The sequence below is a fragment of the Protomyctophum bolini genome (assembly GCF_963924005.1).
Source record: "Protomyctophum bolini genome assembly, chromosome: 5".
Taxonomy (NCBI): domain Eukaryota; kingdom Metazoa; phylum Chordata; class Actinopteri; order Myctophiformes; family Myctophidae; genus Protomyctophum; species Protomyctophum bolini.
Window position 1 is genome coordinate 10,382,801 of NC_137866.1, and position 27,946 is coordinate 10,410,746.

Below are 27,946 nucleotides of genomic sequence, written 5' to 3' on the forward strand. Positions count from 1 at the left end.
GTTTCTAATTCTATCATGCTTTTTTTGCAAGCTTACTTTAAGGAAAGAACAGCCTTTCCCTTCCCTCACTGAGTTTGCAAATGTTTCAGTTTGATTCACAAGTTAAAGAGATTTAAAATCTAGAGTGCTCCCCTTGTTATACTCAATGCCTAATGATTTATGCCTTCAAATCAAGCCTTTTCAAACAACATAATTTAATCTTGATTCTTTGTGTCAGCTTGGGAAGCACACGCACCGTCACATTTATATGAAAATAAACACAAAACACTTATAACCATCTGGTCTTTTCTGAACTCAATCTAGTTTCAAAATGTATTATTGTCACAGCATTCATTTCCCATGGCATTTTGGGTAGGTGAGTCCATAGTTTTGTGCTGAATGTATGTGTTATATTTTAATCCATATGTTGAAACACATTTGTCTTTTGGTGCTTTGTTTTTAGGGCAGCATTTATCATAGGTTCATGTACAGGTGTGTGGTAGTTGGTTTGCCTTTACTTTCTTGTGTCTACCACAAAGAGAGCATCTCTGGCTCTGTCATGTGGAACAAGAATTTTCTACTTAGCTGTGTTCTTTGACATGACTTAAGACCCTTTGTTATTTTCACTTATGTGGTTAGAATTTAAGAAGTGTGTGGTGATGTAGTGGCTTCTTTCTGGTGTTGGCAAACACCTGGGGCTTTCTCTTTTCTACAAAGAGGATGGGGTGCCAATCAGGCATGAGAGACTGACTTTCGGGAGAAGAGAAAGTCACCTTGAGGCAACTGAATCTTGAGCTTGTTTGTACAGGGTGGTACATGTGGCACCCGTGTTTTCATAGAATATTACATAAGAGGGAATGAAACTTGAAGGTGAAACTCCATATCGGCTTCCCATCCCATCTCCCCTCCACCCCGCCTTCATTCACCCTACCTCCTCCCTCTGTTTACATGGCGGCCATCTTGTTCTAATTGATGAGGGTACAGCTAAAGCCCAATTTATACTTTGTCACACAATAGTTGCTTACCAAAAATAACAGATTTTTGGCAAACACATGTACAACAAAGTATAAAATATGACTTAATGCTGCTGAGACTCTAGTTCCGTTATGATAGTAACTGAGCCAGACATGTAAACCGATTCTGAATTCCTCTTTCCTCTGCATTTTCGGTTTGATTTCTCCTTGCAGGAGTTGAATAGAATTGTGAGTAGAATTTTTAGTGACTTATGTTGAAATTAGAATTTGTGTTCTAATGGAAAATCTTTGTGATGTACAGTGTAAAGTTTTTTCTTGCTTTTTTAATTACCATGATTGTTGAATGGATAGAAATTACAATATTCAAGTTATACAATGTCTCCTCTGTGGCCAATTGATTCTGGAAGACATGCCATATGACCTTTATGGTTTAACAGCCTTTATACAATGGGACATGCTTCAGAATCACATTACCATGGATTCACTATTTTTATATGTTAAAAAAAGTCCACAAATCAAGAATGTTTGATTCTTTGTCTGCCTTCATTAAGGGTGTAAAGCAATGTGATTTGAATGGTTCCTGACATCAATGAAGAGAAAACAAAGACATATTCCTTTACACAATACATTTTAACCAACCTATACTTATTTGACCAGGGTTCCCAGGGCTTTAAAAGTCTGCTAGTATTTCCCTCTACACCAAATCTCTTCGCCAAAAATAGAAGATCTACAAGCTCACAATGGGTTGTTAGTGTGTAGATCTCGTATGATCTCTGACTGTTTAGCCCAGAATAGGGACGTGAGGGGTTAAAGTTGTAATAGGATTCTTCATGGATAACCTTTGGGGTTTTGTCTAAATCCAGGGATAAGATCCATTGGATTAAATGTCTACCATTGAAATACTGATTTTTAGTGCGTCCATTAGAGCACTGACCAGTGAATTTAGCGGATTGTTCCTCACTGACCATCTTCTGAAATGGTGGAAAATATATTTTTGCTTGATCAAAATATAAAATGTACTTGTAAACATGCATTTCCAGGATTCAAAGAACCCTAGAACCATATAATATGAAGTACCGTGACTCTCTTTCCATTAAAAAAGTAAATTCTATTCTAACATATTAAACAGTGACGGTTCGGGCAGTCAGACCATAGTCAGACAAAAACGGTATACTGTATGTTCCGTTATATTTCTGTGGTATATCTGTGAGCAACTTTACTTCAGGGACATAACAATTTTTTTGTACACACATTTACAGGAAACGCATTTTGTCAGCATATTTAGAATATAACGAATATATCGAGGAAAGAGTAACTAACATACAGACCAGGAATAGTTCTTCCAAAGTATACACAAGATAAGCAAATTTATATATAACAATAAATACATGCACATATTACACACAATAGGAAATTTGTCTCTGTAGCAAGCATGCAATCAATGCATAACAAATTGAATTGTTTTACATGTTGCAAAGCTGGTCATTGGTATATAGATCGTGCTATAGATCTTTTATAGATAACTCAATTTGATGTAAATGAGTTTATAGTTTGTTACAAGTTCCAACTAATGACAAGTGCTAACAAACAAAAGTGTAAGTGAACAAAGGTTATCATAACACTATTATTTAATCTGTAACTGAACAACTCCTTTCTTATAATTTTGTTGTTGTCTGTATTGTAAGTTGATCCTGCCATTATGATGACCAGGGGTGGAATTGTACAGTAATATTCTACTCAAGTAGAAGTAGTTGTGCTAATTTACAGATTAGTAAGACAAATGTCGTTGGAAATCAGGTAAAAATACATAAGTTGCTTTTTTCGTATTATCTCATATAGCAGTATATGAAAGGGCCAACTTAAATGAAAGGGTAAACTCTTCTCTTCAATATCAATATACTTTAAAACTAACACCAATCTCTCTCCAATTCAGTGATGCTCTCAAAGGTGACAATAGTTTCATTAAAAGCTTTCTCAAAGATTGCCTTACAAGGGATAAGAGGTTCGAATCAAATTTAAATAGAATATCCTCCTGATTGTGCCATAAAAGAATAACGGTAGGATACTCTGTAATTATACTAAGTAGTATTACTGATTTTAGAGTGTACTCAAAGTTTATTATTATTACAGAAAATTAACAGAACATTTATGATTTCAATTGTCATAACTAGCTAAAATTACACTAACTAATTTAAGTGCAGAATGCTTTTTAAATAAACTTTAAAATCACACCCGTGTGAAGTGAGTGGTGCAACTCCGTGTGGGGGTCCCCGGAAGTTCCAGGCACCCAGGAACGCGCCCAGGGTGGCCGGCCCAGTTCCGGCGAGCCACCCCGCGTCCAAAATGGTTGAGAAATGACAGTGTTACCGTGTGGGGGTCCCCAGGGGGTCCCTCTACTGTACTGTAACACCCCAAATCATCACATACGGTATACAGTTAATATAGATAGAGATATAGATAGTATCTATCTAATATGTGTGCATGTGTTAGGCTGCGCAACAGTGACACTTGGCTGTGAAAACCAACCAAATGCTATTTCGTGCTCAGACAGACAGACCCAGTCCAGGGAAACAGCCAGGGACCCAGGGACAAACATAGCTGTCTATAGGGGTGCAATAATAATTTCACGGCCTATAAAATAAAGGCGAAAGCCGCTAAAAGAAAACGTAAAAAAAACATTATTATTTCACAGTTAATACTGATACACCTCAACACATGGAGTGAAATATAAAAATACACTAATGCCAGTTCCATAAACACAAACAAATACGTTTTGTGATGGCAACTTCTACACACAATATTCAAAGTTGGCTCCTCCTCCCCGACTCAATGACAATAGTGCACACCTACCCAAATGATGACACTCAGAAATGTCCTAAACAAAAGTAAAATAAGTGGGCTGAATAGGTATCACTAGGGAGTTCATGTCTCAGGAGGGCGGCGACGAGTGAATACAGAGTTATACAGGCTAAGCTTGCTAGACTGAGACCCCTTCCACACGAGCTTGTGCTGTTAACCGCACAAGTTTTGTAGCTGGCATTAAAGTTTCGAGCGATAATTTATATCTGTCTCATCTAGAAGCCCCACGGCTATTTTTGGAGAAGAGATTTATAGACATTATGTGCAAATATAAAATAGCTGTGATACTTAAGGTAAGTGGTTATGGTGAAATAAACCATTAGCACTTCATGAACAGATGCACAAACAATATTAAAGGCTTCCCTTTACAGGTCAAACACCCACCATTCATTCACATACAATACACGCATTAATAAATAACAATTAAGCAATTGATACCAGTGAGCTGGCGGTTATGAAAGGCTCATCATAAACCTGCATGAGTTGTTTTGGAGGTGGAAAGCCTGGTGACGTGAAGTTAGTTTGGAGGGGGCGAGGGGACTTTGGCATCACCGTTTCAGCAAATAGGTGGCATTCGCTGTACACACGGAGACGACAAAGTAGCGTCTCCGAAGCTTGCCACACTGGGAGCTGGTTTAACCCATTCTGACCTGAGATCAGATTCATACGAGGTTTCCACTGGACACACACTGGTCTGATTAACCCGTTCTGACCTGAGATCAGATTCTAAAAATGTCAGTCGCTCTTCGATTTTTCAAAAATAGCAGACCTACAAGCTCGTAGCGCGCCACTCGGTGGCGCGCTATGAGCTTGTAGATCTGCTATTTTTCAATAGCTAAAGCATAACATGATGCTGACACCAAAATGGGTTCCCGGTCAGAATGGGTTAAAAAAGAACCGGTTAAGTCCCCTAAAACGCGGTCTCCGTGTGGCAGAAAGGGCATTCCGGCTATAAATACTCACCTGTTTCGACTGTTATCAATCGACAAGACCGCAGTGATCACTTGGGATCAGTACGATTGTTTTAGACGAGGATGGGCATGCTCTGCCGATTTATAGAACGAAAACCCGGAAAACGACAGGATGCAGGTTGGCGAACATCCGTTAATATTAGGACCGCGCTGCGACATGCTTGCGGTTATGTTTAGGTGAGGGTATGAGGAGGCTTGTCATTTTCAGTAGGCTCCCAGCATGTCCAGTAGACCGATAAGATCGGTTAACATGTTATCAACGCCAATTGCAGCCAGTAGGCTCCAGACTACATGCAGTAGGTCCAATCGGCTATATAAGATCGGCGTAATAAGTAACCTACTGGGAATTATCGGTTGTTTTTCGGTCGAAACGGCTCAAATACTTGTGCGGGTAACGCAGAATACGTCCTCGTCTAGACAGCACCTGAGAGATGCTGTTTGCTTGTTGCTGTTCATCTGAATAAACTTATAAGATATACATTCACCTTCCGGATGGACATACGTATATTATATATTATTTCCATAACACAACACAGTAAAAATAAAAACACTGTATATACAATGGTAGTAGTAAGTAGTCTTGCTGAGCCATGAGGCCCATAGTGCAGGTGCCTATCTCCTGTTTCTGTAGTACACCCCCTGGACATGACACTAGAATGTCGCAGGGGCTTACCCCCAATCCAACCCTTGATGCTGAGTGTCAAGCAGGGAGGCATTGGGTCCCATTTTTAGAGTCTTTGGTATGACCTGGCCGGGGATTGAACCCCGACCTCCCAGTCACAGGGCGGACACCCTAACCACAAGGCCACTGAACTATATACAATGGGGGGGTTATCATGTCCTCCCCCCTTGGGCCTGCTGAAAGGTGGAGTTTCGGAACCGGCTCGCCGGAACCGGGCCAGACCCCTGGGCACGTTCCTGGTGGTCTGGATGTTCCGGGGAACCACCGGGGACCCCCCGGGAACCCCCACACGGTAACTCTGTCACCACTCACTTCACATGGGTGTGATTTTCCATATTCATTGATTGTTTTGTTGAATGATCTCTGTGAATCTGTGTTCATGATTAAATGATGATGTTTTATAAGAAAGTTCTAATGACTATACCTTTAATTTTATATCTGGAATTTGTGAATATCCTAGAAACTATCTAACTAATCCTGTTGTGAAATGTGAAAGAATTTTCAAATGCAGAATAATCAGAACGTACTAACTTGTATCTTTTGCAGCTTTTTCAGCCAAAGTGAGTATACAGTAATGTCAATCAATAGATCGGAGGTTTGTGCTCATTTTTCTTAGAATTCTGCCATAAAAAATGCAGGCACCTCATTATAGCTTAAGCATTAAGTAACACACATCATGTGTCCATGCCTGATGAAATATTAAAGGGATTGTGACATAAAAAAAAAACGTTTTTATAAATTGTCTTAATTAGTTTAGGTTTTCTGAGCTCAATTGCACCCAAAAAACCTGAACATTTAACATTCAGTAGATTTTCTGTGGTTTTCTGGCTCAAACAAGTGCTCTGATTGATGATCCCATATATGTCAATGGGGTTTGCCAGCAGATGTCACTGTTTTCCCTGTTTTCATTGCAGCTCAAAAGGCTTCAGAACACACAGAGAAAACCACAGACACAGAAAATCCACTGAATGTTCAAAGTTTAGGTTTTTAGGGTGTAATTGAAGTCATAAAACCTAAATAAAATCAAAAAAATCTAAATGTAAGTCATGAAACCATTACATTTACATCATAGTGATAACATTCAAATCAATGTAAAGTAGTGTATAAAATAGCATAGACTGTACAGCAGGAATTTCACTTGCATGAACACACAATGATAAAATATCTTACTAATATTCTCTCACTTCATGGTATCTTGAACTCTACCTTGTACCATCCAAAAATATAACTTTCCCAAGAATGAAAGTTCAGTATAAACTGTATAAACTATAAAGTATAAAGACAGAAGAAATTAATTAAAGTCCCCCACCAAACAATTGGTTGGTGTTAATGCATTTGTTCCTTGGCTGATGCTGAATGATCCTTCCTCTAGTTTTAGAGGAAACCCGTGTTCTACTAAAGAGTTTGAGGTTATTTCCTGTAATTGTCGAAATTTCTATACTGTAGATATCATAGTATTTTATACTGTAGATACCGTAGTATTTTATACTGTAGATACCGTAGTATTTTATACTGTAGATACCGTAGTATTTCTGTTCATTAACCTCTTGATCCCAATGTCTCCAGAATTTCATCGATATCCATCGGTGGACCACTACTAGAACACGAACACACACACACACACACACACACACACACACACACACACACACACACACACACACACACACACACACACACACACACACACACACACACACACACACACACACACACACCAAGTAAGAGAAGACCGTAAGGTCATGGTATGTAATGTAAATCATACATTCCACATGCACAAAAATACAAAAATGCAACCTACTCATTGAAGTCGCCAGGAAGTGACTCTGCCCCTCCAACCATGTTCGCATTAAAAGGCGAGAAGCCGGGCCTGAAGAAACCCAGACAGTTAAAAACATTAATAAAAACCTCAGTTCTCTCAGAAGACGGTACAGATCAGGCATGCAGGTTTGCTAATGATGTGTACATATTTTCAAGCATATAATCAAGCATACATAGCAGATCAGACAGAATATCAGACAGAAAGCACATGACTTGTGCTTTCGTTTGAAATGTACCCATTCTGCATACTGTGAAATAAAGATTTCAATCAATAAAAAGACAATTTACAGTTTTCCAATCAAGGTGTTCTACCTTTGGCTCTGAACCTGTCATTCTGTCTCTGACATCAATAAAATGACTAATAACAGGTCAAGTTAAAGTGTCCCCTCCAGTGACCGGCAATAAATGCCCCATTGCTTCCATTCTTCACAAAATGATAAATGCTCTCAGAATCAGCATATTCACTTGATGAAAATGAAATGTACTATTCTCGTGCCCCCCCCCTCTCAAACTTCAACATGACGTCACGCCATATCGATATACGATATATCGTCACATGCCTTGTACTGTACTGTGTACCGTACTATACTGTGTCGTACTGTACCGTACTGTACGTTAATTATGATAGTTGCATGGATGCACAGTGCATTATATCTGGGGAGGCAGGTGTTGTGCATGGAGAGATGTGCAAACAGTATGGTTTGGTAGGAGAAGGCGAACAAAGGCGAACGTATAAACGGCCGGCCCCCCTTTCAATTAATGTAGCAAGATGTTAACTCCATAGACACATACAAAACAGAAAAAGCACAAAAACTATGGTGCCCCATCTTTAATCGTGATTCTAGTTTGTATTTGTGAAACTTAAATAAACAAAAACATTTGATAACAACAAAATTATTTCTGGCTCATACATGTCTTGTTTCTCTTTTACTGTTATATTCAATATTATGTAATTCATCATTTGGATTCTCTTCAGTATATGTACTGTGACTCAATCAAATTGAGATACCGGTATGTACTTATTGATTGTTTTTTATTAATCATGTTAGTGTTTTCATGTTCATGGGAAAGGTAAAAACGAATAACTAGTTCTGGCAAGACACTTTAAGGCTGCATTTGAAGAGGTCATTTGGAAATATGAATGCATGAGTGACAGGACTCACATGGGGTAGTGATGGTGATGGGAATCCTGAGACATCACATTGGAAGCAGCAGGTGAGGCTGCACCTGCCTCCCTGCGTGCACACACACACACACACACACACACACACACACACACACACACACACACACACACACACACACACACACACTTTATAATAGAGAAATGAGTGTTACATGCAGAGTGTAAAATATGTGTATAATTTGACAGTAGTTTCTTACGGGACCACGTTAGTCCGCAGTGACACCCCAATATAGCCACGGCTCGATGATGGTAAGGGGTCATCTACATAAAGAAAGCAGAAGAGCAATTACACACACACACACACACACACACACACACACACACACACACACACACACACACACACACACACACACACACACACACACACACACACACACACACACACACACACACACACACACACACACACACACACACACACACACACACACACACACACACACACACGGTGTTGGTGGGTTTAATGGTTCGCATTTACTATGAAATCGTACGTTTTTGTCTGTCAGTGTACTCACACAAAATCCCCATACATGGGTAAAGCCCCCATATATGGTGCCCAGGTCTCGTGACATCAACAGGGATGGAGATCCCTGATCTCATAGTAAATGCGACTTGCTGTCGCAATTAGTCTACTTGCCAGCCCATAGAGCCCCATTGTGAACCCATTATGTTAGAAATGTCGAGGCTGGCAAGTAGACTATATAGACTAATCCATAGAGTTATCATCAATATTGGCCGGCAGCAACTCTACATCTGACCTCAAATCTCAAATCCTTAGATCTCCATGTATGGATATATGTCTGACATGCCATATGTTGATCCTTCCCCATCCATCCTTCCTCTTTCCCTTTTGACTGATACCTGTCCACTCTAGACGGGCCTGCCCCAAAGTTATTAGTGCAACGCGCCCAGCGAAAACTAGAGTTCCCATCAAACCCTGTACAGTCAAGATAATGTCCCCGCTACCACCCTCTGACCTGTTCTGACATTCTATATGTTGATCTCATCAAACTCTGTACACTCAAGACATGCTCCGTATATGTCCAGTACAGAATTCATTCCATGTTGATCTGACCTCCCCATGCCAAAGCATCAGCACTCACCCAGCAGTCTCCCGTCAACGAGGCGGATGCGTGCACGCAATCTCGCCCTAACGCAACCTCGCCCTTAGGCGTCTTAATGGTAGTATGTATGTATGAATAGAGAATAGTCACCTGTGTAGTATTTACGGAACTTGTCATTTTTAGGAAATTCCGGGTACAGAAGTGTGATATTCTCAATGTCTCGGATACGATCGCCAAGGCAACGAATCTCAAGGTCTCTCTTGGTGAAGGGCTGAATGTTCTGGATTTTCTGTCCTCCATCTAAGTAGAAGAAAGAGTGCATGTCCATGCGTGGATAAGAAAGTGTGAGTGAGTGAGTGAGTGAGTGAGTGAGTGAGTGTGTGTGTGTGTAAGACTTGTAAAATGATTTAGTCATTTGAGTTGTACTGTAACGGTAAAATGATCTACAGTTAGTCAGCAACAGTCTAGGCAAGAAACCTATGACCATAATGACAACCCTGCTGAAAAAACTCCTATGAAACCCACAAACACTTACTTTCAGAGGCAGCCACGTAAGCAATTGTGATGCCCCCAATCTCAGAGTCACTAAAACGCAGTAAGAAAGTGCCATTGGGCCTGTCTTGGAGAATCAGGTGGAGGTGCTGTTTCCCAATGAAGCCAAATATCAACCTAATAGAGGGAACATTATGCAAATTAACTTTCATTAACCCTCTTATTACCAGCCTTAAATCACATCTTTTTGTGGCTTAGGCCAGATTTGGCGACTTTTTGAATGACAATAGAAATATGTGCGATATGAGCACAATATCACCAAATATCTCATTTTCAAGCTGCATTTCTTCACTTTACAAATAAATTAGAACCATGTCTCTAGCATGTTCCATCGTTTACTTATAGCACTTATAGCAAAAATGAAGCATTTTAGTTCACTGAAACCAAGGTGTAAAATGCTTATTAATAAATAATGGCAAATGCTAGAAAGAAGATTTTTATATCATTGTAAACTACAGACTTGCAGCTTCAAAATGAGACAATCTGTGACATTGTGGTCACATCTCACATTTTTAGATTGCCATTAGATTGCTGGCCAACGCCAGCCAATTCTGGCGAAAGCCCCATTTCTTAATTCATCATTTTTATGCAAAAATAAACTTCTGCGTTAAAATACAATCACGCCATCTTTTAGAGTCATTTTCAAGTAGTACCCCACGATTTACACCAGATGGCGGGAACGTACCATTATGCTGAAAATCTCTAAAATGTGTAAACTGGTATAACACTTCCGGTTCAAAAGGACGTAAACAACCAATGAAAGATTGTCCCCTACAAGATAGCCTCACTCAGTCGGAATGCTAGGCTAACAATAGCTTCATCATAAGTTAGTCTAAAATCACCCAAATCTAGCCCAGAAGATCCCAAAATATCAGATTTTTTGCCGCGATTCACATAGAGACGGCGCGCGTGCACGATAGTGCACGATCGCGCGGATTTCGGCCGGTTTTTAGTAGATTACATAAAAATAAAAAATAAAATGCAAAAAAATCGGGAAAAAATGATAATTTTATTAATTTTTTTTGGAATTATTGTCTACCACGTCCACAACGTCCTTGGCCTTGAGGGATTTGTTGATAGCACGTCAGAAAACACGTCGTTGGCCATAAGCGGGTTAAGAACATCCAGTGGAGGATTGTCACACGGTAAATTTAGTTGAGTTCTGTACTTAAAGGGGCATTCCACTTATTTTCAACATTTTACTATGTCATTAATATACCTTAGAGCTGTTAATGGAAATAATAAAAAAATCCCCCGAGATGTGATTCACCATGCTTGTGCTTGTTGCACACAAGTAGTAAATGGCCTACTAGTGCGCAAGCAGAGCGCGCAAGTACCAGGGTATAACTGGTACAACTAGCTCTCAATGATGACGTAATAGAGATGTGGATTAAAGGACCCAATGCCAGGGTGTAATTGGTTTTCGATGGTGACGTAATGACGATATGTTTTAGTGTCGCTCTCTGTTGCTGTCTAGGTTTGAAATACAGCAGTGGTCAGTGGTCCCTCAGTGCCTGGTGGTGCATCGACATACTGTACACACATACCCAGCCGATACATACCCCCCATTGACCTTATACCAATTTTGAAACGTTCTTTAGTTATGTCATCGAGAACAGTGGTTTCTCATTGGCTGGTGGAATGTACCGAAATACATACCCAGCCGATCGCTGTTCTTGGTCCCGATTGGCCGAGCGACGCCACCGACATACGCAGCAAATTACAATACTTGCGCGCCCTGCTTGCGCAAGTAACAAATATGTCAAATATTGCCTGTATTATTCTGTGCAAGTAAGACAACACCGTTATCTCACCCCTCACTCCAGTAGGCCTTCAGCTGTCTCTTTGTCAACTCCATTACTCCCTCGAACCACTGCCAGAATGTGAACGGCCGCCCAGGCAGAACCTCCTGCAGAGCATTGGAGTTTGACAGGAGATAGAATCAGCTTTGTGTAATGTGTGCAAATTAGTTCAGTAGATGTAGGGGTGGGCGATATGGAAAAACATAATATAACAAATTATTTTTCAAGCGGTTTTCATGTTGGCTTTTATGGTTATTTCTTAAGTGACTACAACCACCACCTACAAGGTAACAAAAACTAAAAGAAAAAGGAGTAACAGCTCATTTAGACCAAAATACTTTTGTTCTACATAAGTATAAATGAAGGTATAGAACTGCAAACCATAGAATGTGCATTCACTGTATCGGCCTACAATAAACGAACATGGCGGTCGAGACATTGTATCGTCTCAATGATGATTATCACCATATCGCCCACCTCTAAGTAGATGTCTGTATTATGCATAATGTGTGTAGCATGTGTGTGTGTGTGTGTGTGTGTGTGTGTGTGTGTGTGTGTGTGTGTGTGTGTGTGTGTGTGTGTACAATGCGGATGCGTGTGTATACCTTGTTAAACTGGGTCCAGGACACCAACATGTTGCTGTAGTCTCCTGAGATGTCTGGCTTGTCAAAAATCTTCTGGGCCAGAAAGTGTTGGTTGTACTCATCTAGGCACCGGGGTGTTCCCACCTCCGACATGAGCTTACTGTTGAGGGTTACGCACATCTCCTTCCAGGGAACACGCTCCGGCACCACAAACGGCATCCTGTCCTGATGATATTGTAAAGTGTGTTAGCCACGTAAACCCTATACTTAGGCCCAAGGGCTCTATAGGCCTACTACGCCCCCTCCTGTTTCCGCTGTACACAAAATATCTTCACTAGGGATGCTATGGGTTCAAGTGGTCAATATGTCTCTCATGACAAGGCTGGATTCAGGCCTATTGAGCTCTGAGAGGCTTTTTGGCTGATTGGAGAAGCTCTGATCATCCATCTCTGAGGGCTGCAATTATTAATTTATTTTGAGTCTTTTTAGCAGTCTTGAGGACAGTGGTTGATAAAAGAAAACATTTTTATGTCCTACTTATTTGTCCTATTTCTGTCAATACCCTCCCCAGTTGGGAGGGTATTCCATGTCCAAGAGATTTCTTTCTTAGGTAGAACATTCTTAACACAACAACATTGTTTCATTCATCAGCGAATACATTTTAAAGTAATTTAACAGGAACTACACTAAACCCTCTGATGCGTTTCTAAAGCAGTTGAACATGGAATGCCCTACTACCGTTTGGTGTTTTGATGGTGGGTGACCACTTACGATAACTTACATGTCAGTGTACAAATATAACCAAATGTATCCCATTTGGTTTACAAATGGTTTAATTATTAATGGGTAAATTATGATTTTACTTTACTACTATACTGTAAGAGTGATCCATGCCTACTTTTACATAGCTTATACATGACAATCTTCATATTGCTACTCATAAAAGTTATTATGACATTGACAAATGTTATTGTTATTGTTTTGTGTCTGTAGTATCACGTTTATTCTGTTTACTGTTCCATGTGCATTTCATGTGCATTGAATTGACTGATATATTTCCATTAATAAATAAATATATCAATAGCCAATGACTAATCCTCTGAATGAAGCAAATTCTTACATACAGTAAGCAATATTGGCCCTTTGCCAAAACAAAATTCACTGGAGTGGATATGACTCCCACAACCAGACTACCGATAAGCGGTTGAAGATGGATGGATGGATATGACTCAAAAGAAGTTGTGGTTTGGTGTCATAGTAAAATGTATTATGCTGCCTGATGTCTCCAGATCAACTTCTTCCTCACTTTAATCCAAAACAGCCCTGTAGTACTGACCACTACCTACAGGGGACACCACTTGGGGCAAATCATAGACATAAAGGTTCTTCCGGCTCTGGGGCGAATGCTCTCAAGAGACGTCAAGCTTCTGCGTCACAGAGCGGATGTTTCGGGGCTGACAAGTCCCGGAAAAGATGCGCTGTGATTGGCCAGTAGTCACTTGAGTGGCAGCGTGGCGTAGCGTGACTTCCGCACTTCCCCCGCCCAGAGTGTCAATTGTTCCACCCTCCCGTTGACACACATGGCTCCAACGAACTGCAGCGGCCCATGGGGCATCTATTTGTTTTTAAATATCTCTGGGGAAAATTACCAACAAGCACATGAATTGAATAATGAACACATAAGTGTGATCTACTTCCTCATTCCAGACTAGAATGAATAAGAAGGATGGTGCACGGAGGCGCGGCCTAGGCTCCTGCGGGAGGTTTGCACATGCTCAGTGTAAACAGGAACTGCGATGATGAGGTGTTCCAACAGAGGTGCTAGAGGTGCATGAGAGTTGCTGACACTGAACTGAAATAATAAAAAGGATATCACAAAAAGAGAATAGTACAAAGTTGATTTAGTTTTTTTTTTTTTTTAAGTATATCAATTTCATAACTGTGGAAAAATTTTTGTGTATAACAGACTGAAAGATAAAGGACATTCACTAAATGTTAATGTTTTTGCATATTTTCTTTTGTGGATTTTCCATGTTCTTTAGTACACGTGTCAAACTTTTATTTTTGTGAAATGACAAAGGAACATGGATACTGTTCATTCAAGTGCTGTGGATGATACAAAACATTTGAAAGGGGAAGGGTGGCTGCTGTTTAATTCTCAACTGTTCTGGATCTCATTATTTACATCACAAGTTATGAGCTTTCTATCTAGCACCTCTGCTGGAACACTCCATCATCGCAGTTCCTGTTTACACTGAGCATGTGCAAACCTCCCTCAGGAGCCTAGGCTGCGCCTCTGTGCACTATCCTTCTTATTCATTCTAGATTCCAGAGAACACTACCATCACCCGATCACGTGAAAGCAGCCTCATACTGTGTGTGTCCCCTCCTCCCTCACTTTCCCTATCTCGTCTCTCCTTGTGTGTTGCATCAGTAGGGATGCTGTGTGGAAGAGGCATGTGATGATGATATGTGATGCAACAAGCATTATTTGTTGCAGACAGTATATCCATTTCAATTTTTTCAAGATTTGCAAAACAGTCAATGTTTTAAGGGGTGCATAGCCTGACAGGACAATTTCTAGTAGCCTGGAGGGACAAATGTGCAGTGATTATAAATGAAAAAGAAAAAAGAAACTGTCAGTGACAGATTCTAAAAATATATTTGAGAATTGAGGTCCTTGGCCTGCAAGAAATATGACACAGATCGGCCAAGTAGTTTGCGAGATTAGCCACACACACACACACACACACACACACACACACACACACACACACACACACACACACACACACACACACACACACACACACACACACACACACACACACACACACACACACACACACACACACACACACACACACACACACACACACACACACACAGAAGTGAATGAAAGATATCTGCCCGACAGAGATAACAACCAAAAGAAGGAAATAATACCAGCTACTGTACATGAAAAAAAATAGAAGAGGAGTAACCAGGAAGAAAATACACAGATAATTTGAGACTCACTGGTTCAGAAAAGGCACAGTCCCATATGATGGTGGCCAGGGCGTTGTGGTCTTGACTACCATGGACGATGATAACCAACGGCAGTGAGATAGTCTGTAATAACATAAATTAAACATGGTTGACAACCAAGTTCTTTCCATCAAGATACATTTCTACTTGCTATAATGTTTACAATGCTATAATGTTTACTGTCCTATTGTTACATTTTTCCTAAAATGTCCTTTGTGTTTTTTGTTCTTTGTCCAGAATAGGGGTTAGATATTAAAACAAATAATTATTACTGGATTCATGTTTTTAACCTGTTTTTTTGCTTAATGCTGTGTGAAGCATATTGGATTGCCTTGTTGTTGAAACTAGCCCTTACCTGTTGTGAGACGGGCGCAGTACCCCCTCGTGGCTGCGGGGGGTACTGCGCCCTGGGTGCGTTTTCGCTTTTTTAATTCACTAATAAATTAATTATTAATCATTAATGTGTCAAATCGAAAAAAGGGCTTCGTTACGCCCTCCATATTATTATGGTCAATGCCTGTGTGAAAAGCTACGGCAGTCACAGTGACAGACAGACACACAGACACACAGACATTGACTGAATTATAGTATGATGATGATGATATGCTATACAAATACAGTTGTGTTATTCCTTACAAACATGACTTTGAAATAACCAATGCACAAACAAAAACACAGCTATCACAGTCACAGCTACCATTGATGAAATGTAGGACCTATTTCATTCCAGGAACTCCATGCTGAGTGGCCTTGTGGTTGAAACATCCACCCTGAGACTGGCGTTCAATCCCTGGCTGAGTCATAACAAAGACTAAAAATGGTACCCATTGCTAGCCTGGCTAAAGCCAGAGCGAATCAGCCGTTGGCAAAAAAAATGGTCTGCCGGCGGTTTGATTTGAGTCTGGCTTATTAGCCAGGCTAACCCATTGCCTCCCTGCTTGGCACTCAGCATCAAGTAAGGGTTGGAATGAGGATAAATTCTTCCGACATACTGGCATCATCATGGACATCATCAAGCTGCCTCACGCTATGTAAACAATGGATCCATTAGGCCACATGGCTTGGGAAGTGGGAACCATTGGTTCCCATAGCTACTTATTAGCTAGCATATCAAAACCACAGGCAATCTAAACTAAGGCATCCAAAACAGCAATAGAAAAATAATGATGAAGAATAAACCTGTATCTTATATGGAGTTCCCCGACCAGTAATGGTGATCTCTGTGGAGAAGAGAAGTGCAAACTTCTCCTCGGTTACAGACTCCGAGCCCTTTCTGTCTGCTCGTTTGATTTTCCTTATGGACTGGAAGGAATTAAATTAAATTAATTAAATTACAATATACAGTTTAGTATATCATGTACAGTATATACCGTATAGTGCACTACATACCATGTTCCTAAAGGTGGCGCATGTATTCTTGTTAGATTGGTTGTGTTCCAAGATTGCTGTGTTGTTGATCAGTTCCCCGACATTCTCACTGCAACGCAGTGCAAAAGAACACAAAACACGGCATAAAACTTGTCAGGTGGAAATAGACGTGGCTTATTTGGGGAGTTCCGTAATGATACAAAGAATTTAAGGGAAACAATTGATTTTCCCATTCCCATCCAGTGACTATTTGCCTTCCAAAGTTTGCACTTTGCAGGCCCTGGGTAGGCAATTGGCCCTGGCGGAGACCTGTATTAGTGCCGTTTGATTCATTGTGCATATTACTTACCTTGGTACTGTGCCAAGTTGGCCCAGATTCCTGGCCTGTGTCTCAGTGATAATCTGTGCCTTCACTACCACAGGCTTCCCTGAAGCCACCTTGTCCCCGAGGAGGAATTGCACAGTAGTGGAGAACTTAGACTGCGTCTTGATGACCTGAGGTGGCTGCTTGTCTGCCATCAAACAGCTGAAGCATACAGTAAATATGGAGATATGCATCATGCATCAAGAAAGATTGGGTGGGACCTCACCTTCTGGCACAATACTATACTGATTTGAATCATATCATACTTAAAGGACAGGGACCAAGCCTAGCCAAGAACCTTGGTGTAGTCAGACTCAAGACTGGAACTTTAATAGCCACATTAACACAATCACAAAGTAAGCCTACTATTTTATATTGTTGTAGTGTTCTGAATAACTGTTTTCTATTATATAAGGAGATGTGTTTAACTTCTCTCTTCTTTTCTTTCCTTTAAATTAATTCAAAGTCCTTTTATAACGTGTTTCCATTGATTAATGTTTCGCGTAAAGCACATTGAATTGCCTTGTTGTTCAATTGTGCTATACCATGCCTTATTTTCCACTACTGCTGGTACACTGCCTTTATGTTTTTGTTTTCACTGATGATTTATCATATTGGTATTACCGGTGTCTTTGTGTTGTACGTTTAGATTGGACCAAGAGTCTGCCATGAAGTATAAATTAAATTCAAAGCCAGTGTGATTGAAAATCTACCGTGTATACTTCTATGGCATTACCTTTGAAGCAGAGATCGTAGAAGGCTCTCTAGCATTTCCTCATGCTCTGGCATCAGTTGCCCCACCAGCACCAATTCTTGTCTCAGGTTCAGATTCACCACAAGCAGTGTCTCACACCTCAAAGATCAGAACACATGAGAGGTTAGTGACTTGCAAAAAGATACTGGGTAATAGACCAATAATGTACATTACTGAGAAATAGACACAGATAGAAAGTGATGGCACCGCCCAGCAAACCATTACATCTTAATCTATATATATTTCTGGCATTTGTTTGCATATTTTGATACATTTAGTTGTATGTATGAGGTGTGCCTAACCAGGTCTGCAAGGGGCTGAGGTTGTCATCAAAGGGGTGGCCAATGGTGGCCTTATGCTGTTCCCACCTCCAAGTCTTCAGTCTGGTGATGAGATTGGATTGACACTGGTCCAGACTGTCCATAGCCTCCTGCAGCAGCTGGGAGCGTATCTATGCACAGCACAAGAATATTTTAGCCTACTTTTCTTTTTTTTAACCCATTCTGACCTGAGATCAGATTCTATAAATGTCTTCTACATCCTGACAGTTTTCTGAAAAAGCCATGTTTCTATGTCAGTGGTTCTTCGGTTTTTCAAAAATAGCAGACCTACAAGCTCGTAGCGCGCCACTAGGTGGTGCGCTATGAGCTTGTAGATCTGCTATTTTTCAATAGCTAAAGTAACATAATGCTAACACCAAAAGGGGTCCCCGCCCCAAAATGGGTTAAATACAAATGTGAAGTTATTCAGAAAAGGTGTTTTTAGAATCTACCTCAGGTCTAAGTGGGTTAAAACTAAAGACAGCCCTAATTAGTAGTTGACAGCTTGCTCACCTCAGCCAAAGTTTGCAATTGTAATTCCAGCTGCTTAATATTTCTTTGAAGATTTTGGCGTTCTTTGTTCTGTTTGTCCAATCCGTTCGGTTTGCTAGGCTCTAAGGAGACAGTAAGTAAGCAAGTTAAGCTTCATATTAAAGGCTCAGATTTTTATAACTTGTATGTCTTTTACCAAAATCTAATCAAATCTAATCTAATGGCCTGTTAGGGGAAATTGTGACACTATGAAATTAAGTGGATTGCATGTGGCTTCAAAGTGGATCTCGATCTTGCATTGGCAATGTTCTTGGACGCTATATGTACAGCCGTTGACAATTGACATCAGTCATCTATAATGTCAGACATGTCTATGACATATCTGACGTACGATTCCAAACCTGTGCATGCATCAGTGAAATCACAGCCCTATTGTCTTCCTTTATCAAGTTAAATGCGCAGGACGCATTCTGAGGACGCAATCTCTAGAATTAGTAGTTAAGAAGATTTAGTGGTGTGAAAAAGAGTTAATGGAGGTACTTCCTCTTATTGGCAGAAAGCCTACATAATTTTTGCGCTGATCTGTCCAATGTCTTAACATTGGCCAATAAAAGCAGAAACCTGTTTTAGTGGGGATGATGTCATAGTAACATAATCTGAAATGCAGATCAGAACTGACAAACGGGAACAACAATGACTCACCTTGGAACTCAGACTCAAAGTTTGTTACGTTCAAATTGAGCTGTTCTTTTCCGTCATGGATGTTCTTTCTGCAGTTCTGGAGCTCTTGCACCTTCAGAACTAGGTGGTCTACATCCTGCATTTTTGGGGTAGAGGACTGCACAGATCTGCAGGACTGCAGGTACTGGGGCATGGTGACAGTCTGAAGACATGGGACAGCACTTATTACATACATTTTGTTGATGAATACCCAATTACATATATACTGCAGTAGGCCTATGTGGTTCAAAAACACATACAGTGGGCTCCATCTCGCGCCAGGAGCCCAATCTCCTTCATTTTGGGATTTAGTATCGTGTAAGAGGCGTTCCCCCGTAAAAAATGCTATCTTGTGCCACCACCTAAATCCTTAAAACACCTTCGCTACCCATTACATTATGCATAGGTGTGGTTTGGGCGTTACGCAACTTGAACCAATCAGTGCGCCAGGTTCCATTGCCTTTAAGAGATCTATTATCCATAATCCATTATGCCCTGGATCTTGCCTTATGGAAGAGCAACGCGTGCTGCCTTGGAATACATTTATTTTAGATACAGAGGGTTGTTTTGTGTGTCCAGTATCTGACTATTCTGCCATCCACTCCACTCCACGACCAACACAAGTTGTGCTGCTTCCCCCACTCCTGTGTTTCTTTTTCTTTTTTCTTTTCTCTCCACCGCACAGAAATGCACCACAAAACACGTCATTCATTGACTCACAGCTCTCTCAAATCTGGACCATTTTTTAAAATTCAAAGTGCTGTGTAATCTGTACATTTCAGTCTTTCATTTGGTATACATACGGTATCAAGCGAAAACGGAAGTTCGGGAAATCAGATTACCGGTAATTAAATAGACTTGCACTGAACTATAGCATCCCATCTAGCATTTAATTGCCTTTCATTGGGTTGACACAAGTATCAGCTACGTGTTACTGATTATGTGGAATTTTACATTATTTTAAAATCCATTACATATTTGCTGCGTAATGGGGTGATGAGGTGATCAAACTGAACGAGGGAATCGCGCACAGTGTGCCTTGGTACAAATCTAATCACTTCTTTGACTAGACAATTAAACACAATGAGCACAAGGAATTGAGACTCTGCTGATTAGAGGGAAATTACAATCACATATTTGTGGAGAATTAAGACAGAACGAGACCTCTGAGCTGTGAATGTTTTTGCAACATGCATACTGTACGTCAAGCCAAGGCAGCTCCAACTGACCAACTCAGGTCGCACCGCCATCTGAGGAGCGCATTCTTTTATCAAACGGACTCGCATTACGGGTGGTTTGAAAAGGCACTTTCCGTCGTCCTAAACCTGTGTGCATAAGATAGCAAATATAGGGAAAGCGCATCGACACGCCTGCAGACACACCTCCACCCGCAAATATAGGTGTCGGCAAAATTAATAGTGGGTTGTGTGGCCGCAAGATAACGTTTACGCACAGTGGAAGCTCCTAAATGCGTAAATCACAGAAAAGTCTATTACTTGCGGATAAAGAATGGCGTACGATGGAGCCCAATATGTGTTTTCCACACTGCACCACACCCACCCTGCAATAGTTGCGAACGCAGTGAGCACTAACTATGAGACCTAGCAGATCATGTCTGTGTGTCTGTGTGTCTGTGTGTCTGTCTGTCTGTCTGTCTGTCTGTCCCGCTGTTACACCACCTGCCCGCCACCAGAGGGCGCAGCTGTATCACACACAAAAAACACACACACACACACACACACACACACACAAAAAAAAACACACACACACACACACACACACACACCTTACCTTAAAAAAACTTAACTTAAAAAAAACTTAACTTAAAAAGAAATTAACTAAATCTTAAAAAAACCCAAATATGTACGAGCTGCGTTCGCTTCCCACGTTTGCGCGTCTTACTTGTACTTAATGGTCATCTTAAAATTAACATGTATTCTCTCAGGCTTATGGCATATAGTTGTTGATTGTTGTTGGTACATTTTGTAAAGCGTCCTTGGGTGCAACTATCACTAGTTACATTTCACATTTTAGACAAAAATGTGGTTGTTAACCACGCAGTGACTGATAAGGATAATCATCCAATAATTATTTAACCAAGATTACAAGCAAACTAACAATAAGAAGTATTCCTAGTGTTCCTGTGATTCTAGAATGATCATAATGGTTCTTACAGCATTGTTGAGTAGGGCCTGCTCCGTCCTCAGGATGTCCCTGACCATCACCCCAAACTGTAATGGCTGCTTATTGAATACGTGCTGTAGAGCAAAACATCAACACAATATATCAGTATGGCTGATGGATGACATGCATGCATAGTGTTTCTCAACAGGGCAGTACAGCCCTCCAGGGGGACGCTGAGCAGCTCTTGCACAGATTTGTCAGCGTGGAGGGGAAATTGTCGCTTCACTGGCGTGGTGTCCTGTGCTCCAGCACCTAAAGCCTGTCTGTACATCCAGGCCTGTAAATCTGCCGAGGGCTATTTTATTTGGCACCGGGCTACTGGCAGATTAGTCTGGTTTCCAGGATAGGTTTGCTGAGCAACAATATTATCTTTAGGCAACGCCCTGCATTTACACACATTTAGACGTGGTAGCTTCCCACTACAATGGTGCACGCACATCCACAAATTTCAACGGGTGCAGGATCCAAAAAAGTAACTATAAGAAAGGAAAGACATTTGGGCCTCAGGGGCCTTCATCAGGTATAGTTTCCCACTACAAGCCACTGAGCAGCCCCACTGGAGCAGTTGGAGATTCCCTCCGTGCCTTGCTTCAGGGACTGTTGGTTCATTCCCTTCCCCAACATCAGCATCTTAAGAGATGCTGGGGTCTCTTCGTCTCTAACAAACTCCAACAACTTGTGTTCGTGCCCATTACTGTTGTCCAAACTGCAGACGAGATGTGGAGCTATATGTCCACTGGTCATCCCAGTTTAGTAAAATGCTAAAAGTAAAAATATTTTGGACGACCGTTGAGCCGATTCTACTCTATGGCTCCGAGACATGGACAAATTGGACACTTTTAAAGAAACTAGAGAAACGGCCTTCTAATGAGAGCTCAAAATCTGTCTTGGAAGAGCCACCCATCGACTAATCTAATATACTTCACTAGTCTGATCCAGAATAACACAGTTTTCCGGCCACTGCTACAGAGCTGACAATGAGATTATATCTTCCCTTCTTCTCTGGAGTCCTGCCTCAAAGCAGACCAGAGGTAGAAAACTGTCGTTCCCTGGTGTCATCGCTAGGGACACAGGCATCAATAAGCAGGAACTGGGGATGGCAATGAAAGACCGGGAAGTCTGGCGTAATATTGTGAAATACACGATCTCGACCGTGGTCGAAAAATGATGATGATGATACTTAAAGGGGGAAGGCTTACATTGCACAGCTATGAGAGAGACTAAGGGAAACACACAAACACACCGGATCTGACCTGGGAAGTGCTTGCTAAAGCTCACCACACTTTTTTTTTCTCTCTTTATTCTACTCTTCATTTTTGATTTTTTGAATATGCAAGACGAGACACAAAAGACACACCAGGCATACAATAAAAACAAAAACATCAACAGAAAAAACAGAATAAAAAAGAAAATACAAAAGAGGTCATGGGATGGACCCCTCCCCCACTTTGAGAACCAATGCGATAAATATATGATCTCCTGACCATGTTTCTGCCGACGTGCATCAGCCTCATCTTCGCCACCACATCCACTGTCTCCTGGGCCAATTTGTGCAGATGGCGGATGATCTGCTCCAGCAGAAATTGGGCCTGGACCTCCAGATCCACCTTGTCCAGCTCAAAGTCCTCCCTACACACACAACAAAGCACACGGAGGGCTGTCACCATTACACATTTAACCTGACGGTTAATTGTCTCACAAATACTTGCGATTACATTTTTAATTGTGTTTTTGGTGTTGGAACATATGAATAAAGAATACTATAATTATAATAACTAATAATATAATAATATAATATATAATAATTTCTGTAAGTTTGTTTAAAAAAAAGATGCACAGGCAGATATGGCAAATAACTGAAATAAACAAAGAAATTACTGACATACATATTCATTATTTTGATACTTAAAATTGTTTTGAAGTGACATTGTCGTAAGCTTGTAAGATCTGCTATTTCAGCTGTTTTGAATGTGTGACATTTTTTCAACATGGAAACGGACAATGACAAAATAATTGCGATTATCTCAAATGCAATTATGTAATACAGTAGCCCAGGCTTTCCCAAACTGCGGTGCGCGACATGAAAAGGGTAATGGCAGACAGTTTATGGTGTTATTTAAATAGCAAAATTGGTAAAACACCGCTTTACGGAGATGTATAGAGCCGCAGCTGCGCCGTGTCTCATACTCTCCGTGTCTGAGAGAGGCCTAGCCTACAGCCCTACATACAGTATGAATGTGCCTGTGTGTGTGTGTGTGTGTGTGTGTGTGTGTGTGTGTGTGTGTGTGTGTGTGTGTGTGTGTGTGTGTGTGTGTGTGTGTGTGCAGTGACGTAGAGTCTGTGGGGGCCGGGGGGCCAGGGCCTAGCCTGGTTAATAAACCAGACTAATATCGCACGGACCGCGGGATATTAGTCTGGGGAGGCTCAGCTTGGATTTCATTTCCAGGGCGGCGGGTTGAAACATTTTCTCTTTGACGCAATTGGTCAGAGCTACTGTCAGTCAAAGGTCCAGGGATCTTGGCCCCCATGAGGAATTGGACCTGAATATATATAGCCTGTATTCGCCTCGGTTCGTCCCGTTTGTACCGCACCAGGTCGCGCCGCACCCGTTCACACAATTCTCGTCTTGCATTGACTTTGTATGTAATCGCGCTGCTCTAACCATTAACCTTAAGACCTCTTTTTTCCTCACTGTCCGGGATGGGACGGGTGGGGGGTGGACCGCGTTGCCTGTCCCTTGTACACATGCAGATCAGGCATTGAAATGCTAATCTGGGTGCTTGTTTTCACCTACCAGGTATGGGTATGCATGAATACAGTACTGTAGGCTACTCTGCTTAGGCTCCTTGTTCACAATATGAAACCACCACCTGACCACCAGCAAGAACACCCTCGCTGGCAACAGCGATGCCAGCCTGCCGTTGAAACCCTCCGCCGTCCCAGCGACAGTTCTACAGAACCTGCCGAGGCGGACAGGACTAGCCTGCAATCATGGCATTTAAACATGCTCTTCTGTTTATAATCAAACACTGTGACACGTTTAAAAAGTGTTACAAATAACGCTTGGGTTTAGGTTTAGGGGACCACGACGATCGGATCGGGCCCCCATGACGATTATTTAAAAAAATTGTGTGTGTGTGTGTGTGTGTGCCTGTGCGCGTGTGTGTGTGTGTGTGTGTGTGTGTGTGTCATACCATCTCTGTTCTTCAAGCCAACTGGCCAAATAGAATCTGACCTCTATGGGAAATGAGTTTGGATAGAGGTCAGTGAGGGTCTGCGTGGGCAGATACTGAAACAGCTGGTTCATCCGCGACCACTGAGCCATGGTGAGAGAACTGTAAAACCAGAATACACCATGTATATTTACTACAGTATATTTTTATACAGGAAGAAGGATATTATATTTTTTGTATGGGAAAGGCACTTGAAACATTGAAACAGTGCCGAATCTGTTGCCGAGCAACAAAGCCAATGAATCTCACAGGATGACACAAGTTGTTGACAACAAACAGCCCTCCTACCTCTTCCATGTTTTAAGCTACGCCTTTTCCACAAGTGTCATACTTTACTTAACAGTGTATGTCTGTCATACTTTACCTAAATACCTTAACAGTAGGGGTGTAACGATACATTTTAACAGCGATACTACTATACGCATCACGATAAATGGTTGACGATACGATACATGGACGATATTGGTTCATTCAGGCGATACAATACGGTTCGATTCAATGATTTAAAATTTATATAGTAACTGGTGGATAGTGCAGGTTTTTTAAGGGAAACATTTATTATTATAAATACATGGTCAGTTTGTGTGCAGCTTAGGGCTGTACAAACAGAATTGTGTGTGCATCTTGGGATGAGATTGGTTCAGAACGAAGATGTGTTTGTGCTCAGGGAGCACATTGAGGATACTCAACAGCAATCATTTTATGTTATTGTCAGTATTAGTTGATTGAGTATTGAGTATGAGTATTGTCAGTATTCCAAATTGATGCTTCACCACATTGCAAAACAGGATATAGCAGAATGCCAGAGGCATCAGAAGTTCAGAACGATGATACTATCATGACTAATGTTCTGAACTTATTGTGCTGCTACATGCCCATCATGATGAATGATGAATGATGATAGATACAGTAGGCATGTAGCAGCACAAGCACTTCCCAGGAAATCAATCAGCGGCCCTCACACACAAAGATGCATAAAGCGGCTATAGGAGACAACGGAAACGTGGGAGAATTGTCAATTGGGCACAGATGCTGTTAAGTATTTTTAAGTATTTTTTTTCTCAGTTTTGGCTGCTCTGAAATTCTCTCTTCCTTCCTTCCTTGACTTCCTTATTGACTTCCCATTGTACCGCCTCCCGCACCGAGACTGGCTAGCTGCGACAGAGAAGATCAGAGGCAGGAACGTAGGGACGTGCAGCTAGCCAGTCTCGGTGCGGGAGGCAGTACAATAGGAAGTCAATAAGGAAGTCAAGGAAGGAAGAGAGAATTTCAGAGCAGCCAAATCTGATTAGATTTAAAATACTTAACGGCACCTGCACCAAATGAAAATTCTCCCACGTTTCCGTTGTCTCCTATAGCCGCTTTATGCATCTTTGAAACATCTCACCACCACTTAAGCGGAGTGCAGATCGGCCTTAGCGGAGCATATGTATATGTACAGCTGACTGCCATAGAGAGTGGAATAAATGCAAAGGGACCCTATGGGTGAGCGATGAAAAGAGTTCAACCGAGGGGGTGCCGAGAGGGACTACCCCAACCTGTGCTCTGTATGGTATCTCTGTGGACCAACTTTGCTCTGTCCCTTTCTCATGTCATTATTAGGATACTCTAGTTTATTTTATTTGACAGAGTAGAAATAAACATAGGTCAGTCAGGTCAGATAAACTATAATATAGAGATATTATCTGATCTCTCAAGTAGCTAGGAGGCTAAATTTGAATGTTAATGTAGGCCTGCCCCCGCCCTGGTGCATTACTATTATACATAACAAAGTTGGCCTAATATTTTTCTGACACGCCCAGCAGTGAAACGTGGGTTCTGGATACTGTAGGCCCAACACAGAGCTACTGTAAAGAGCAAAAATAACTTCATAAACACAATGACAGTTGTAGCCCCGTACGTTCCCTCAGTTCCCTGCGCTCGGAGCTACAGCATGAGGGAAGGTATTGGGGCTATGAGCCTATGACAGTTGGTGATGACATAGCGTGGCTGCTTTTCACAGACCGTAAAGTAAACAACCGCGTGTGTTAACTTAAGCTTAAGTATTGCGCTGTACACTTGGAAATGCCGTTTTTATGCTCATCCTCCAAACTAGCTCTGGAGTCTGGAGCTATGGACCAGAGCTACCTCCAAACGTGTTTATTTATAAACATATGAGTCACAATCACATTGATTGTAGTCACTAGCGGAAATAATAGCCTAGCCTACCCCTACTGTACTGAACTCGCACACAAACATTTATTTAGGTCTACAAAATGAAAGTGATACTGACTGCGTGACACGTTCATTCGTACAATAATAATGTTGACTCAACTGACATAAAACAATCATGTTAAAAGTACGATAATTGTCACTTACCTCCTGGAAATAAGCGTATTAGTTTCTTTTTCAAAACATTTAAAGAATGATATCGCGTATCTCCTTCCTTCCTAACTTCAGTTTCATATGCAGGCTACTCCAGAAAGTCTGAAACCAGCTGTGTCAATAATGAAGTAATTAAGTATTGTCCAGAGATACCTTCTATAGAATTAACTTGACCCACCGTGATAAATATATCGATTAAAAGCTCTACCTAGATAGACCTGCTGTTTACTTTCTCTACGGGCAGAGTAGAATACTTCCCTATTACGATCAACCGCTTAACGCCTCCGTTTCATTCCCTGCGCTTCCTTCAAGATCACACATGTATATGCTCACACACACACACACACACACACACACACACACACATTTTTTATTTTGTCTTGAAGAGGCATGATATGATTTGCGCAATAATAGTACTCTTTTCATTATGTCTGCCCTATGATTCCTGAGATTTATATTATTGAAATTACAATAAAAAGATTAAAAGAAATAGAAAAAGATGAAGGTTGGTAACTTGTACAATATTTGCCTCTGAGATGTAGTGGAATAGCCTATATAATTAGGCTATAATAAGGAACTATACTAGTAAAGTAAAGTAGACTACTTGTGCTTAAGGACTACTTGAGTAAATGTATTGACATTA

At 41.1% G+C, this 27,946-nt stretch overlaps 1 protein-coding gene across 3 annotated transcripts; it reads right to left on the reverse strand.

Annotated features, from left to right (window-relative positions):
- Nucleotides 1-1,600: 1,600 nt before the first annotated feature.
- On the reverse strand, nt 1,601-27,592 carry stat6 (signal transducer and activator of transcription 6, interleukin-4 induced). 3 transcript variants are annotated; one of them, XM_080764742.1, is made up of 20 exons: nt 27,298-27,592; nt 24,901-25,041; nt 23,191-23,335; nt 21,697-21,780; nt 19,505-19,685; nt 18,824-18,924; nt 18,293-18,441; nt 17,973-18,089; nt 17,222-17,398; nt 16,894-16,981; nt 16,684-16,806; nt 15,496-15,588; nt 12,499-12,702; nt 11,906-12,000; nt 10,075-10,208; nt 9,690-9,839; nt 8,670-8,733; nt 8,450-8,521; nt 7,267-7,335; nt 1,601-7,059 (listed from the first exon to the last, which is right to left on the reverse strand). In XM_080764742.1, the coding sequence occupies exons 2-20, from the start codon at nt 25,029-25,031 to the stop codon at nt 7,005-7,007; spliced, it is 2,232 nt and encodes a 743-aa protein (XP_080620868.1). In that variant the 5' UTR covers nt 25,032-25,041; nt 27,298-27,592; the 3' UTR covers nt 1,601-7,004. The 3 variants fall into 3 exon arrangements, with proteins under 3 accessions (XP_080620868.1, XP_080620867.1, XP_080620869.1); XM_080764741.1 differs by having other exon boundaries at nt 1,601-7,062; XM_080764743.1 differs by lacking the exon at nt 24,901-25,041 and having other exon boundaries at nt 1,601-7,062; nt 27,482-27,535.
- Nucleotides 27,593-27,946: the final 354 nt, after the last annotated feature.

Excerpts from the sequence above, each read along its gene's own strand:
- stat6 (XM_080764741.1), bottom strand. The coding sequence starts at position 25,031 with ATGGCTCAGTGGTCGCGGATGAACCAGCTGTTTCAGTATCTGCCCACG. Across the intron at positions 21,781-23,190 it reads TGCACGTCGGCAGAAACATG|CACGTATTCAATAAGCAGCC; the intron begins GTCAGGAGATCA and ends TTTGCTCTACAG. Across the intron at positions 8,522-8,669 it reads CTGCGGACTAACGTGGTCCC|GGAGGCAGGTGCAGCCTCAC; the intron begins GTAAGAAACTAC and ends GTGTGCACGCAG.